At 46.2% G+C, this 16,712-nt stretch overlaps 1 protein-coding gene across 1 annotated transcript; it reads left to right on the top strand.

Moving 5' to 3' along the window:
- Positions 1-844: 844 nt before the first annotated feature.
- SLC25A18 (solute carrier family 25 member 18) lies at positions 845-13,571 on the top strand. The gene is made up of 11 exons (XM_075343587.1): positions 845-950; positions 1,080-1,154; positions 4,963-5,022; positions 5,131-5,253; positions 7,889-7,944; positions 9,239-9,329; positions 9,806-9,924; positions 10,607-10,751; positions 10,859-11,013; positions 11,186-11,261; positions 11,333-13,571. Exons 3-11 carry the CDS (start codon positions 5,006-5,008, stop codon positions 11,472-11,474), a joined length of 924 nt encoding a protein of 307 aa, XP_075199702.1. The 5' UTR covers positions 845-950; positions 1,080-1,154; positions 4,963-5,005; the 3' UTR covers positions 11,475-13,571.
- The last annotated feature ends 3,141 nt before the right edge of the window (positions 13,572-16,712 follow it).

The following is a 16,712-nucleotide window of genomic DNA, read 5'->3' as shown; positions in this document are numbered from 1 at the left end:
ATATATTCCTGTACATAGGGGGCAGTATTATAGTAGTTATATTCTTGTACATAGGAGCAGTATTATAGTAGATATATTCTTGTATATAGGGGCAGTATTATAGTAGTTATATTCTTGTACATAGGGGCAGTATTATAGTAGTTATATTCTTGTATATAGGGGGCAGTATTATAGTAGTTATATTCTTGTACATAGGAGCAGTATTATAGTAGATATATTCTTGTACATAGGGGCAGTATTATAGTAGTTATATTCTTGTACATTGGGGCAGTATTATATTAGTTATATTCTTGTACATAGGGGGCAGTATTATAGTAGATATATTCCTGTACATAGGGGGCAGTATTATAGTAGTTATATTCTTGTACATAGGGGCAGTATTATAGTAGTTATATTCTTGTATATAGGGGCAGTATTATAGTAGTTATATTCTTGTACATAGGGGCAGTGTTATAGTAGTTATATTCTTGTACATAAGGGCAATATTATAGTAGTTATATTTTTGTACATAGTGGGCAGTATTATAGTAGTTTTGCATGTAGTGGCGGTATTATTGTACTGTAGTTTGTGGCGCTCCTGTATATTGGATTCTCGGGCAGATTTCCACCTTTGTGCCGTTGCTTCTGGGCTGGTTTCTCGCTATATAGACCGGCTGTGTGACCAGTTTTGCTCTCCGCCGGGCTGCAGTATGTCCTCAGGAGCTGACATCGATCTTCGCCTCCTTTGTGACTTCGCTGTCTGCTTTGGGTGTTGTTGTGCACAGTGTGAAGCTTCTCCCGGTGCCTTCCCTCCGGACCTGCCTGTGGTTTCTCTTGCACTTTGGAGCTTTTCGCTCTCTCCTCCTCCCGCTCTTCCTGTCCCTCCCAGTGACCAAGCCCTGGATCCTGCGCTCGGGAATCCCAGCAGAGGAGCAGATTTCGGGGGCTGCGGTGTGAGGGGTACAATACCTGGTGAGTGTCCTGACAGCAATCTGCGTCCATCGCTGCTACATGTCCTAACGCCCCGGGCAGCAGCGCACCGGCCAGCGCCTCTACTCGCTCGAACTTCTCCTTTTTTACTTTTTTTTTTTTTCTTTGCAGAAAATATTGAGTAAAAATTGAGTTGACTTTGATGTGAGAAAATCCTTGGTGGCAGCGACGAGCGCCGAGGCGAGGGTAAGAAAGTCCGGACTATGCACTCGCCTCACCCCCGGGATGACAGGGGCGCTCCAGTGTAGGGGGCACTCCGGCGGGGGGGGGGGGGGGGGCTCCAGTGTATGGGGGCGCTCCGGTGTAAGGGGGGCTATCCGGTGTAAGGGGGGTGCTCCGATGGAGGGATCTGTTTTTGTAATGGAATTTTTGGAATTTTTCTTTAACATTTGTTTCCAATTGTGGTGAATCTTACAAACCGGAGCTGACAATCTGCCGCACCGCTCCTACATATAAAGGGGGGCGGCTTTAGGTAAAAAGCTTAAAAATGTCTCTTGATTTGTAAGTTTTGGGGTCTGTGAATGGAACGTGTGATGGGAGTTGGAGGGGTCGTGGGGGCTTCAGCACACACCGTTCTGTGTGGATTTGTCGGTAGTATTTAGACCTTCACTATGGGATCGACTGGGAGGAATTAGGCTATGTTCACACACTGCGTTTTTTTACCTGCGTTTTTGGTGCGTTTTTGCTACAACAATTTCTCAAGAAATTTCTGCAACCTTTCTGCAGACATTCCCCAGCAAAACCTATGGGAAAAAAAATTAGCTGTGCACACACTGTTTTTTTTTCTTAAGAAAATTCTTTCAGTAGATTTTAAGAAAAAGAATGAGCAGTCGCTTCTTTTCTGCAGCGAACTGCGTTAGTTACCATAGATAATGGCACAATAACGCAGGGAGCAACCAGCGGCAAAAACGCACCAAAAACGCACCCAATCGCGGTAGAAACGCAGGTGCGCTATTCCTTCACTCAAGAAATTTTCTTAAGAAAAATCCTTTTTCTAGTGTGCACATGGCCTTAGGCCGTCTTATTTGCCCACCTCTCAGGCAAGACACAAAGTTTTCAAAAAGGGTCCCTGGCGCCACGGAGGAGATGTACAGGTCCATTTGGCACATGTGAGGTGTCCAGTACCATGAAGGACCCCTGATAGTTAGGGCCATGACCCAATGGTGGTGTTACTGGCTCAGATTGTATGATGGGAGTGGTGGTCCAGGGTATCACTATTACGTGGCGCTCACTGGTGGTGGTCCGAGGTATCAGTATTACGTGGTGCTCACTGGTGGTGGTCCGGGGTATCAGTATTGCGTGGCGCTCACTGGTGGTGGTCCGGGGTATCAGTATTACGTGGCACTCACTGGTGGTGGTCCGGGGTATCAGTATTGCGTGGCACTCACTGGTGGTGGTCCGGGGTATCAGTATTGCGTGGCGCTCACTGGTGGTGTTGGGTCGGAAGGAAGCGGCCATGTAATCATTAACATGAGGGCATCGTTGCCAGCGGAGACGACGGTGACCTGAACCACGACATTGAGCAACACATAGACGACCGGCAGGGCGCTGCCCTCACACATCGGAGCCGCCACGTCCTGGAGGACTGTCACACGGCCATGACTGGGTTAAGCTTTACAGGTCTCGGCCCCCATTGACTCATTAGTCACAAAGGCCTCAGGCCTGGCCTAGATTTAGCTTCATGCTGCTGCCAAATTGTCTCCATGGCGATGGGCAAAGCTTCAAAGGTGGCCATGGTAGCGGGAATTGTTCTGCACGGGAGCAACGGATGGGGGCCGCCATAGTGGGGGGCACGGGAGGTTAACCCCTTCATGTAGGAACCACAGCGCAAAGAGGAATCATAGAATTAAAAGTTCTGGAAGTTTCTAATAAACTGCTCCTCCCTTTTTTTTTTTTTCTTCTTTTTTGATTTCCACTAATAATCTTTCATATCTTCTGCTGAGCTGTGTATCTAATCCTCTCCTGTGTGATACTGTCTGCTGAGCTGTGTATCTAATCCTCTCCTGTGTGATACTGTCTGCTGAGCTGTGTATCTAATCCTCTCCTGTGTGATACTGTCTGCTGAGCTGTGTATCTAATCCTCTCCTGTGTGATACTGTCTGCTGAGCTGTGTATCTAATCCTCTCCTGTGTGATGCAAGTTGTTGAGCTGTGTATCTAATCCTCTCCTATGTGATACTGTCTGCTGAGCCGTGTATCTAATCTTCTCCTGTGTGATACTGTCTGCTGAGCTGTGTATCTAATCCTCTCCTGTGTGATACTGTCTGCTGAGCCGTGTATCTAATCCTCTCCTGTGTGATACTGTCTGCTGAGCCGTGTATCTAATCCTCTCGTGTGATACTGTCTGCTGAGCTGTGTATCTAATCCTCTCCTGTGTGATACTGTCTGCTGAGCTGTGTATCTAATCCTCTCCTGTGTGATACTGTCTGCTGAGCCGTGTATCTAATCTTCTCCTGTGTGATACTGTCTGCTGAGCTGTGTATCTAATCCTCTCCTGTGTGATACTGTCTGCTGAGCTGTGTATCTAATCCTCTCCTGTGTAATACTGTCTGCTGAGCTGTGTATCTAATCCTCTCCTGTGTAATACTGTCTGCTGAGCTGTGTATCTAATCCTCTCCTGTGTGATACTGCCTGCTGAGCTGTGTATCTAATCCTCTCCTGTGATACTGTCTGCTGACCTGTGTATCTAATCCTCTCCTGTGATACTGTCTGCTGAGCCGTGTATCTAATCCTCTCCTGTGTGATACTGTCTGCTGAGCTGTGTATCTAATCCTCTCCTGTGTGATACTGTCTGCTGAGCTGTGTATCTAATCCTCTCCTGTGTGATACTGCCTGCTGAGCTGTGTATCTAATCCTCTCCTGTGATACTGTCTGCTGAGCTGTGTATCTAATCCTCTCCTGTGATACTGTCTGCTGAGCCGTGTATCTAATCCTCTCCTGTGTGATACTGTCTGCTGAGCTGTGTATCTAATCCTCTCCTGTGTAATGCTGTCTGCTGAGCTGTGTATCTAATCCTCTCCTGTGTGATACTGCCTGCTGAGCTGTGTATCTAATCCTCTCCTGTGATACTGTCTGCTGAGCTGTGTATCTAATCCTCTCCTGTGATACTGTCTGCTGAGCCGTGTATCTAATCCTCTCCTGTGTGATACTGTCTGCTGAGCTGTGTATCTAATCCTCTCCTGTGTGATACTGTCTGCTGAGCTGTGTATCTAATCCTCTCCTGTGTGATACTGTCTGCTGAGCTGTGTATCTAATCCTCTCCTGTGTGATACTGTCTGCTGAGCCGTGTATCTAATCCTCTCCTGTGTGATACTGTCTGCTGAGCTGTGTATCTAATCCTCTCCTGTGTAATACTGTCTGCTGAGCTGTGTATCTAATCTTATCCTGTGTGATACTGTCTGCTGAGCTGTGTATCTAATCCTCTCCTGTGTGATACTGTCTGCTGAGCTGTGTATCTAATCCTCTCCTGTGTGATACTGTCTGCTGAGCTGTGTATAATCCTATCCTGTGTGATACTGTCTGCTGAGCCGTGTATCTAATCCTCCCTGTGTGGTACATTCTGTTATGTTTCGCCCTCCGCTGTATCTGCAGGTGGTCACATGATCTGTTCTGTGCAGGTTATAGGGTCAGAGGTCACCTGGGCGGGGTCTTCGGGTACTTGGCAGGTACCTTGCCGCTATCTCTGTAGTTGTGGCCGTGTGCCGGGATGAAGGGGCCGCATTGTGTACACCTCACTCCTGGGTAAACATTGTGAAACCTCCAGTTGCTTTGCATGCTGGGAGTTGTAGTGTCGCAACAGCTGGAGAGTGTCTGGTTTGGAAAGCTGCCTTAGTGCAAGATAGTGTAATACCCCTCACTGCCTGCAGGTGTCAGTGCTATAAAAGTGCAGTGTGAATAGCGCCACCTGCAGCAGTGGTGGAGGACAGCAGCCCAGAGGGACAATGCAAGCCACCAATGGGTAAGAAGTGCTAAAAGCTCACTGTCTCCCCCTATAGGCCAAGGACCGTAACTGCCACTGACAACCCCAAAAAAGTAAATATGGCTGAGAAGATCAGGTGAGCGTGCAGGCGATATCGCCGAGCCTCTGATATAAGCGCTATACGGGGGATGGGAGGGATATCCCATATATTACATCTGATGATAATGCATTCTATATATTACAGCTTACCCGCTAAACTGATCAATGGCGGGATTGCCGGACTGGTCGGCGTCACCTGCGTCTTTCCCATCGACCTCGCCAAGACCCGACTACAGAACCAGCAGGGCCAAGGCATCTACAGGGGCATGTAAGTGACACTACTCGGGAGGTGTGCAAACCTCCATGATTAACAGTATGTACCCCTTCCCCCCCAAAAAACACTGTGCCCAGCAACCGCAGTGTCCAGGAGTGATTGCACATGGCTCCGCACTGGAGCTGGATGCAGAAAACGACAACTGTTTTTTTTATTTGCACTGTATGTATCTATATATAATTTTTTTGGGTGCCGACCTCCACGGAACGTCAGAGATAGAATAGCCTCATATCGGGGTTCCCCATCTGTGTTATTTCCCCATACAGACATACCAATGATGGCTTTAGTTTATTATTTTCACAATAAGTCACATTTTTTTTAAAGTCCTATCATTACCAGTAAGATGCTTTAGTATAAATAATAAAGGTTATATTTTATAATAGGTATATTTTCAGAGAAACAAGTTTTTATTTTTGTATACTTCTGTTTTCTTCTGTGAAATACATGTACATTAGATAAATGTGAGTTTTTTTTGGGATGTGCAGTCCATATCTTTCTCTACAGCTATAATGTGTTCATGTACTGATGGTGGTTCCAGTGACCTATATTCTGGTGGCATATTCATGTTGTGATAGTTGTGCTGGTGCTGTATTCATGTACTTCTTTCTGCTGGTTCTGGTAATGTATTCATGTAGTGAATATGATTCTGGTGATGTATTCATAACCATCATCAGTACACAAATACAAAACCAAAAATCATCATCAGTACTTAAATAATACTAGCGCCAGCAATAGCACATGAATATGGAACCAAAGCTATCATCAGTAAATAAATGTCACCAGAGCTACCATCAGTACATGAATATGGCACCAAAACCACCATCCATACATGACTAAAGCATCAGAACCACCATTACTTTATAAATGTCACCAGAATCACCATCAATATATAACTATGGTGCTAAAACCACTATCAGTACATGAATAAGTAACGAGAACCACCATCAGTACATGTAAATGGCACCACAACCACCATCAATACATGAATATTGCATCAGTACCACCATCACTACATGAATATGGCACCAGAACCACCATCAATACATGAATATGGTACTAGAACCACCATCAGTAGATGAATATGGCACCAGAACTACCATCAGTACGTTAATATATAACCAGAACCACCATCAATACAGGAATATATAACCAGAACTACCATCAGTACATGAATATATAACCAGAAAAATGCTCTAGAACCCACATCAGTACATGAATAAATCACCATAACCACTATCATTACATGAATATGCAGTGGCACAAGAATCACCATCACTATATGAATATGGCACCACAGCCACCAATACTACATAAATACACCGACACCACCATCAGTACATGAATACGGCACCAGAACCACCATAATTACATGAATGCATCACCAGAACCACCATCCATACATGAATATACGGTGGCACCAGAACCACCATCAGTACATAAATACATCACCAGAACCATCACTACATGAATGATACTAGAACCACCATCAGTACATGAATACAGCTCCAGTACCTACCTACATACATGGATGCATCACCAGAACCACCATCAGTACATGACTACGGCTCCAGTACTATCATCAGTATATGAGTATAATAGTACAGCAATCAATTGTGATGTCAGGTCAGCCCGATATACAATTGTATTTCATGAACCTACAAGTCCTAGTAATAAAAAAAAAAACCAAAAACACCTGATAGTGTGAAAATTACAACATTACTTTTTTCTTTTAATACAAATTTATACGAAAAAAAATTGCAAAAATGTAGTTTAAAATACAGGAAACACAAACTTTTTTTTAAAAATAAAGTTGATTTTGTGACCCATTCCCTTTTACTTGAGGCCTTAAAGGGCCAGTTATAAAACCTAGAGATTTAAGAGGCAGTATCTGACGGCGTGGACCGGCTTCACATTCCCGTGTGCGCTCAGTTCCTGCCGCGCAGACTGGCACACAAACAACATTTCCTTTAGTGGAATTTCGCGTCTGCCCATCCCCCCCAACCCCCCCCCCCCGAGTGATTCATCCTCCGCCACATCCAAAATGTTAAAAAATCTGTTATTGTGAACCGCACCCCCGTCCGAGGTCTCTGCCAACAACCGCACACAGTCTCCTGTGTGCCAGGGAGCAGCTATGTCTGATACAGAAACCCCGAAATCCAGGGGAAGAGCAATCCAGAGTAAGGTGCAGCACAAGAGAAGTCTGGGAAATCAGAGGGGCTAGTGCAGCTCTAGAGGACGCCAGATAGTAACATCAGTAAAGGGCACATACAGTGCACCTGTCACCTACAGCCATGAGTGGGGGGACTGGGAACCGCGCAGGTTTCATCCATGTCCACAAGGCAAAGCGTAAGATATGAGAAGAATGTGAGATCCCGGGAGGCGTCCGTATCATTATAAAGACCGCCATCACAGTGCCCCTGACCACTACCGCCCCTCTCTCCAACACCCTGCGTTATGTGCAGACACTGTGCACGGGTCACTATTCCTGAACCTGAAAAACCAGGATGAGCAGAGGTGCAGGTGCGGACCATAAGACGGCAGCCGAAATCCGACCCCAATCTGAGGAGCCTCGAGGAACGCGCAGCATTGTGCACTAATCTCACACGGTATGTGATGTGCTCCTCCTCAGGTATGACTGCCTGATCAAGACCGTGCGGTCAGAGGGGTTCTTTGGAATGTACAGAGGTGAGACCCCAAATAATACAGAGAAATGTCATATTCCTGTACATAGGGGGCAGTATTATAGTAGTTATATTCTTGTATATAGAGCCAGTATTATAGTAGTTATATTCCTGTACATAGGGGGCAGTATTATAGTAGTTATATTCTTGTACATAGGGGGCAGTATTATAGTAGTTATATTCTTGTACATAGGGGCAGTATTATAGTAGTTATATTCTTGTACATAGGAGCAGTATTATAGTAGTTATATTCTTGTACATAGGGGCAGTATTATAGTAGTTATATTCTTGTATATAGGAGCAGTATTATAGTAGTTATATTCTTGTACATAGGGGCAGTATTATAGTAGTTATATTCTTGTACATAAGGAGCAGTATTATAGTAGTTATATTCTTGTACGTAGGGAGCAGTATTATAGCAGTTATATTCTTGTATATAGGGAGCAGTATTATAGCAGTTATATTCTTGTATATAGGGGCAGTATTATAGTAGTTATATTCTTGTATATAGGGAGCAGTATTATAGTAGTTATATTCTTGTATATAGGAGCAGTATTATAGTAGTTATATTCTTGTACATAGGGGGCAGTATTATAGTAGGTATATTCTTGTATATAGGGAGCAGTATTATAGCAGTTATATTCTTGTATATAGGGGCAGTATTATAGTAGTTATATTCTTGTATATAGGGAGCAGTATTATAGTAGTTATATTCTTGTATATAGGGAGCAGTATTATAGTAGTTATATTCTTGTATATAGGGGCAGTATTATAGTAGTTATATTCTTGTACATAGGGGGCAGTATTATAGTAGTTATATTCTTGTATATAGGGAGCAGTATTATAGCAGTTATATTCTTGTACATAGGGGGCAGTATTATAGTAGTTATATTCTTGTATATAGGGGGCAGTATTATAGTAGTTATATTCTTGTACATAGGGGCAGTATTATAGTAGTTATATTCTTGTACATAGGGGCAGTATTATAGTAGTTATATTCTTGTACATAGGGGCAGTATTATAGTAGTTATATTCTTGTACATAGGGGCAGTATTATAGTAGTTATATTCTTGTATATAGGGGCAGTATTATAGCAGTTATATTCCTGTACATAGGGGGCAGTATTATAGTAGTTATATTCTTGTACATAGGGGGCAGTATTATAGTAGTTATATTCTTGTACATAGGGGGCAGTATTATAGTAGTTATATTCTTGTACATAGGGGGCAGTATTATAGTAGTTATATTCTTGTATATAGGGGCAGTATAATTTTATCTTTTTTTTTACTCTTATTTAGGGGCCGCTGTGAATCTCACTCTGGTCACTCCGGAGAAGGCCATCAAACTAGCAGCTAATGACTTTTTCCGGAATATTCTATCCCAGGACGGGTAGGTTCTTCTTTATACTTTGCTGTTTGTAAGACTGTGAACCTTTCCGAGTTGTTTATATATTTTTATTTTTTTTAAAAAATTTGACCAAAAACTACATTATATTTTCACACAAGTACTGAAAGTAGATAAAGAGAAATGAAAAAAAAAAAAGTTTTTAATATTTTATAAGTGATCAGATTGAGGGGACATCACAGGTCAGCGGCAGAGGTTTGTGAACCTTTAGGATTATCAGACGATTTGAAGGCGAAAGTCGAGTCGGGAGTTTTCAATCAGGAGGGATCGGCCATAATAGTGGAGGGGCCGGGGCAGAGCCAAAGACCTACAGTCGAGCCCCGAGCACCGAAAGCTTAGGGAAAGCGACGCCATTACGGCCATAGCTTTATGTTAACCTGCGTAATCCTAACAATGGAATCCAAGGTTTCTTCTCAGCAACAAAAGGCCTCATCACATTAATGCCATTTCCTGTTTTGCAGGAAGGAGCTGACGTTGCTGCGTGAGATGTTGGCCGGCTGCGGTGCAGGAACCTGTCAGGTGGTGGTGACATCCCCCATGGAGATGCTGAAGATCCAGCTGCAGGACGCCGGACGCCTGGGTACTCTGCTGTAATCTTGTGCATTTATTGCACCGATGTTATACTGGGACATCGGTCGCTGGGACTGGTCGTCCCCATGTGCAGTTATAACACCCGTGATTAGATAGATGTGGCCTGCACCACCACTCCACACCACTAGGTGGCAGCAGGCATTTTTCACACACCCCCTGCTGGTCTGTTGTGATATTTCCTGCACTGATTTTTTGGATTTTACATCCATAATGGTCTTACAATAAAATCTAGAAAGGATTCTTTACAGTATTTTACATTTATAATACTCTTACTGTAAAGAGTCCTTTAGATTTTATTGTGAGCATTATAAATATAAAATCTAAAAAGGATTCTTTACAGTAAGAGCATTATATAAAATACAATATAATCCAGAAAGGATTATTTACAGTAAGAGTATTATAAATGTAAGATACTGTAAAGAATCCTTTCTAGATTTTATTGTATTTTATATGTAATGCACTTACTGTAAAGAATCCTTTTTAGATTTTATATTTATAATGCTCACAATAAAATCTAAAGGATTCTTTACAGCAAGAGCATTATAAATGTAAAATACTGTAAAGAATCCTTTCTAGATTTTAGTGTAAAAGCATTCTTAAATGTAAAATACTGTAATCATGCTCTTACTGTAAAAAATCCTTTCTCATCATTAATTTTTTTTTTTCTTTAGCAAAACAAAATGTTGCAGCCGCAGCAGGGAGCGCAGCAGCCGCCGCCTCTCCTCAGAGACCCTCCGCTCTGCTCATAGCGAGAGGTCTACTCCGGAGCCAGGGAATATCGGGGGTCTATAAGGGTCTGGGGGCCACGCTGCTTAGGTAAGAAGGTAAAGCGGCCATTACTACATCAGGATTTAGTGCCGGAGTAGCAGAGGGTGTCCAATAATCCGGCACGGACCGTGGCTGCCATGTTCTCTCCTCCGCAGGGACGTACCGTTCTCCATCATCTATTTCCCCCTCTTCGCCAACATTAACAAGCTCGGCCAAAAGTCTCCGCATGAGAAGGCGCCATTCTACCATTCCTTCATTGCCGGGTGCGTTGCGGGCTCGGTGGCGGCCGTCGCGGTGACACCTCTGGACGGTGAGTTTTAGTTCACTTATGGGGGGTGTAACGAGGATCGCTCGTCTTAAAGGGCCAGTTCTGACATTCCTTTTGGTTAAAGTGGCTTAAAGGGATTGTCCAGGGCGGCCATCTATAGAATACTCAGGGATCGCAGTCGCGGACGATCTTCTCACTTCTGTGTCTTGTTTAGTGCTGAAGACGCGGATCCAGACCCTGAAGAAGGGGCACGGGGAGGACACGTACAGCGGGATCGTGGACTGCGCCAGGTGAGCGGCGAGGCCCGGAGACCCCCGTCCTGGAGACCACCTGTCCTGACTCTTTGCTTTTCTTCATACAGGAAGATTTGGCGGAATGAGGGTCCGACGGCGTTCATGAAGGGGGCCTGGTGCCGGGCGCTGGTCATCGCTCCGCTCTTTGGGATCGCCCAAGTCGTGTATTTCATCGGCATCGGAGAATACGTCCTCGGGTATTTCCAGTAACTGTGGGGGGAGGAGACGATAAATGGTCTGAAGACCCCCAAAACCTGACAAGGCGGGAACCGTCAATAACCAAGGAATCGAGACCCCCAAAACGGACGACTGTGGAAGAGAACTCATCTGTACAGACATACCGTCCTAGCGTTATCCTCCAGTCACATCCAAAGCTGCGACCATAAATATGTGCCAGGCGCTCCCCCCTGACTGTGCTGGGGACAGATACATGTGGCGCCCCCTGCTGGCTCAGTGATGGGGACAGATACATGTGGCGCCCCCTGCTGGCTCAGTGATGGGGACAGTTTCATGTGGCGCCCCCTGCTGGCTCAGTGATGGGGACAGATACATGTGGCTCCCTCTGCTGGCTCAGTGATGGGGACAGATACATGTGGCTCCCCCTGCTGGCTCAGTGATGGGGACAGTTACATGTGGCTCCCCCTGCTGGCTCAGTGATGGGGACAGATACATGTGGCGCCCCCTGCTGGCTCAGTGATGGGGACAGATACATGTGGCGCCCCCTGCTGGATCAGTGATGGGGACAGTTACATGTGGCTCCCTCTGCTGGCTCAGTGATGGGGACAGATACATGTGGCTCCCTCTGCTGGCTCAGTGATGGGGACAGATACATGTGGCGCCCCCTGCTGGATCAGTGATGGGGACAGATACATGTGGCTCCCCCTGCTGGCTCAGTGATGGGGACAGATACATGTGGCTCCCCCTGCTGGATCAGTGATGGGGACAGTTACATGTGGCTCCCCCTGCTGGCTCAGTGATGGGGACAGTTACATGTGGCTCCCCCTGCTGGCTCAGTGATGGGGACAGATACATGTGGCGCCCCCTGCTGGCTCAGTGATGGGGACAGATACATGTGGCGCCCCCTGCTGGCTCAGTGATGGGGACAGATACATGTGGCGCCCCCTGCTGGATCAGTGATGGGGACAGTTACATGTGGCTCCCTCTGCTGGCTCAGTGATGGGGAGAGATACATGTGGCGACCCTGCTGGCTCAGTGATGGGGACAGATACATGTGGCGCCCCCTGCTGGCTCAGTGATGGGGACAGTTACATGTGGCGCCGCCCCCTGCTGGCTCAGTGATGGGGACAGATACATGTGGCGCCCCCTGCTGGCTCAGTGATGGGGACAGTTGCATGTGGCGCCTCCTGGTGGCTGGCAGCCTATTTAGCTATAATATCCTTAAATATGTCCAGGATCCAAGCAGAATTATGAGCGCAGCACTTGATGTGACTGGAGTATTAGCGACACAAACACTTTTGATCCCTTACCGGGAGTCTAGAAAATTACTTTTTTTATTCTCTATTTTTACAATGTTCATGATTTACAAAAAAAAGAAAAAAAAGACTTTCCTTCGTGTTTCTATACAACATTGACAGAAGTGTCTAATGTGAACGAAGCTTCATCATTGTGGAACGCTCTCGTTTGTTAGAACTCGTCTGTTTTCTTAGCAGGAGAATATTTTAATGTGACCTAACACTCGGGCTCTTATCATCCAGGATTTTCTGCCTAGCGCAGAATTGCCCAATGCTTTGCTGAAACGTGCGTGCAGGAGGAGTGCCATTTGGTGGCAGAAAGAAGTTACTGCAGCTGTAGAAATGTATTCACAGCAGCACCATCTGGTGGTGAATAGAAGTTACTGCAGCTGCACAAATGTTCTTAAAGCAGCACCATCTGGTGGTAGAAAGATGTTACTGCAGCTGCAGAAATGTATTCACAGCAGCACCATCTAGTGGCAAATAGACATTACTGCAGCTGTATAATTGTACCAGCACCATCTGCTGGGAGCAGAGGTTACTGCAGCTCAATATGTCCACCTAGTGCAGTGATTGACAACCTTTTGAGCTTGGTGTGTCAAAATTTGCAAATAAACTAGCACAACGCGGGTGGTGTCACTTCTTGAAAAAGCCATAATTTTGTGTTATCTGATAATGACTGCTGTAGGAAGGGGGAGAAGAGATAATTCTCTCCCCTCCCCCCCAGCAGTCATGTCCCCTATAGTAATGTGTCTATCATTGTCCCCTTCTTTTAGTAATGTCCCTTATTTATGCTGTTTTCACAAACACACAAAAATAAATCTTCTAATCTGTCCTCTGTCCCCTCGGTGTCCTCTTCTTGTGACCCACAAGCCCCCTGACTATCGTGGCTCTCTGCCGGGGGCCGCAGTCATCTGCGCTTTATTTCTAATGACTGCTTCCATCCCCGCGCACAGGAGCTCTAGAGTTTTACCAATGGCAGCCACCGGCCAATCAGAGGCCAGCAGATGACGTGATGAAATGATAGTGCTGGCCTCTGATTGCAGCGCTTCACCAGTTGCAACCTCCGGCCAGAGTTTCTGTGCGCGGCAGCGGAAATCAAAAATCTGAAGAAGGACTGAAAGTGCAGATGGCTGCGGCCCCCGGCATAGAGCCGCGATCATCAGGGGACCTGCGGGTCACAAAAAGCAGGAACGAGGACACCGCGGGAACGAAGGACAGGTGAATTTTTCTTTGTGTGTGTAACCCTTGAGTAAGGCTGGAATCACACTTGTGAGTGTAAAATCGTTCCGATTCTCATGGTAGAAAGTCGGAGGATTTCTTCTCACATTTTGTCAGTGTGCGGTCAGTGTGCGGTCAGTTTTTACCCTCAGCAGCTGCTGCTCATGTGCTGTTATGTGCAGGAGCATTTACATTATTCTCTGCTACTTGCTAGAAATCTATTGTGAAAAACACATGTCACTAGGATGGTGTGTGTGCCGTCCGTGTGACATGCGTTTTTTTTTTTCACGCACCCATAGACTTGCATTGAAGAGACTCGCGTGAGAAACTCGCCAAAACCCAGCATGCTGCGATTTTTTTCCTCAGTCCGATTTTGACTGAGAAAAAAATAGCAGATGGGAGCGGCCTCATTGATTAACACGTGTCTGAGTGCAATGCGAGAAATTCTCGCAAGTGTGAAGCCGGCCTTAGAGACAGGCGTGGTACGTCCTGCGTGGTATCTAAGCCGCCTCACTGAGGACTCTGATTAAAGGTACAGAACACGAATCACCGGCAGACGCATCCCGATCTATAAGACAAGCCGCAGCCGCCGGTGATTTAGAGCTGCACCTCCCGGCCGCTCAGTTCAGAGCAGTTTGCCATGTGCAGGTCTAGATAAGGCACTGGTGGCTGCGGCTGGTCTCAGATCGGGATGCGGCCACCGGCCCCTGCTCTAGGTTAGCCATCACTGCCCTAGGGCCACAATCCAGGTATTGCAGGTACAGAAGGGTTACTCCGGAGGAACTGGAGATTTTATATCCAGACAATTAACCCCTTCACGACCGCGGGCAGTAAAATTACGTCCTATTTTAACGTGACTTAACGACCAGGGACGTAATTTTACTGCCTAAACTTCATTTGGTTGTCGTGGCCATAGCAACGGCTTTCAAACGATGTCCCCTGCTGTTTCTTACAGCAGGGGACCTTTGCTTGACCCCAGGGGGGTGGCATCGCCACCTCCCATCGACGATCGATGCGATTGGCTGTTCAAATCTGAACCGCCAACCACATAGTTCGCATTGATTTCGGCTAAAACAAAGCCTAAATCGATGCGATACTGTGAGATCTGGCTATGAGGTGCCGCAGCAGCTGCAGCAGATTATAGCTGGAGCTCAAACACGGCGCCCCCAGCCCCTGCAGCACTGATTGCACGTCATATCACGATTGCTCCAATCAGAGTGCAGTGGGGCGGTCTGATCTGCAGGTGGCCGCCCTCCCCAGGCCTGTGCTGGTCTGGGGACCCTCCCCCAACATGTCTGCAGCGTGCACTGGCTGGTACTTGTAGTACCACGCCACCGCTGCTGATGTCACCGCTCCTGCTCCACGTAAGTATTGTGCTCCCCTTGCGCGCTTCCGTGATGGGCCCCTGCCCCGCAACATCCCGATCTGCTCCCCCCCGCAATCTGCCTGCCTCCCCCATGATCTCTATTCTGCTCCTATGCTTCTGCAGCTGCTTCTCCTTCCCCCCCCCCCCCCCCCCGGGTCCTTCCTGGGTCCTTCCTGGGTATTCTGCAGAGCTGTCCAACTTCCTGCCTGCTGCTCCTGTAAAGCTGTCATCTCGCTTGCCTTCTGTTCTTCCTGCAGTTCCTCTGGTCAGTGTTCCTCCTGCTAATCCTCTGGGTACTGTATAATTTTTTTTCTCCCTGTATCCCCTGTCCATTTTTACACCTCATCTGTCCGTGCGTCCCGCTGAGCGCTGATCAGGGATGCAGATAACTGATCTGCATCCGTGGTCAATTTTTGGCGTGACTTTTTTTTTTCCGTATCCAACGCTTTTTGTATCGCGTGCATCCCGCCGAGCGCTGATCAGGGATGCACATAGCGGATCGGCATCCCTGCTCAATTTTCGGCAGGACTCCCCCCCCCCGACGCTTTTTATATCTCATCCGACCGTGCGTCCTGCAGCGGCCGATCAGTGCACCGCATCTGTGCGTTTGAAAAGTCTAATGGCGTTCCTTCTCTTCTGAGCCTCGCCATGCGCCAAACAATTTATTTCCACCACATGTGAGGTATCTGCGTACTTGGGAGAAATTGCACAATACGTTTTATGGTGCATTTTTTTTCCTGATACCCTTGTGAAAAAAAAGCTACCTAGTTCAAGTAACAGTTTTTGTGGTAAAAAAAAAAAAATTGTATTCATGGCTCAACATTATCAACTGCTGTAGAGCCCATTGTGGCTCGCTAAACATCTAGATAAATTCTTTGAGGGCTCTAGTTTCCAAAATGGGGGCACTTGTGGGGGAGCTCCATTGGTTAGGCACCTCAGGGGGTCTTCAAACCCGACATGGCGTCCGCTAATGAGTGCAGCTAATTTTGCGTTCAAAAATTCAAATGGCGCTCCTTGCCTTCCGACCTCTGCCGTGTGTCCAAACAATTGATTTTTACCCCATATGGGGTATCAGCGTACTCAGGAGAAAATGCACAATAAATTGTAGGGTGCACTTTCTCTTTTCTCCCTTGTGAAAATTAAAATTTTATGGCTAAAGTAACATTTTTGTGTTAAGTAACATTTTCATTTTTTCCTTCCACATTGCTTTGAAGCATCTAAAGGGTTAATAAACTTCTTGGATGTGGTTTTGAGCAGAATGAGGGGTGCATATTTTAGAATGGGGTCACTTTTGGGTATTTTTCGGTCACTTTGGCCTCTCAAAGTCACCTCAAATGTGATGTGGTCCCTAAAAAAAAATGGTTTTGTAAATTTTGTTGGAAAAATGAG

Source organism: Anomaloglossus baeobatrachus, chromosome 4 (genome assembly GCF_048569485.1).
Source record: "Anomaloglossus baeobatrachus isolate aAnoBae1 chromosome 4, aAnoBae1.hap1, whole genome shotgun sequence".
In the NCBI taxonomy this organism is placed as follows: Eukaryota; Metazoa; Chordata; class Amphibia; order Anura; family Aromobatidae; genus Anomaloglossus; species Anomaloglossus baeobatrachus.
The sequence above is the reverse complement of the archived record's forward strand: the minus strand, read 5'-3'. Positions and strand labels throughout refer to the sequence as shown.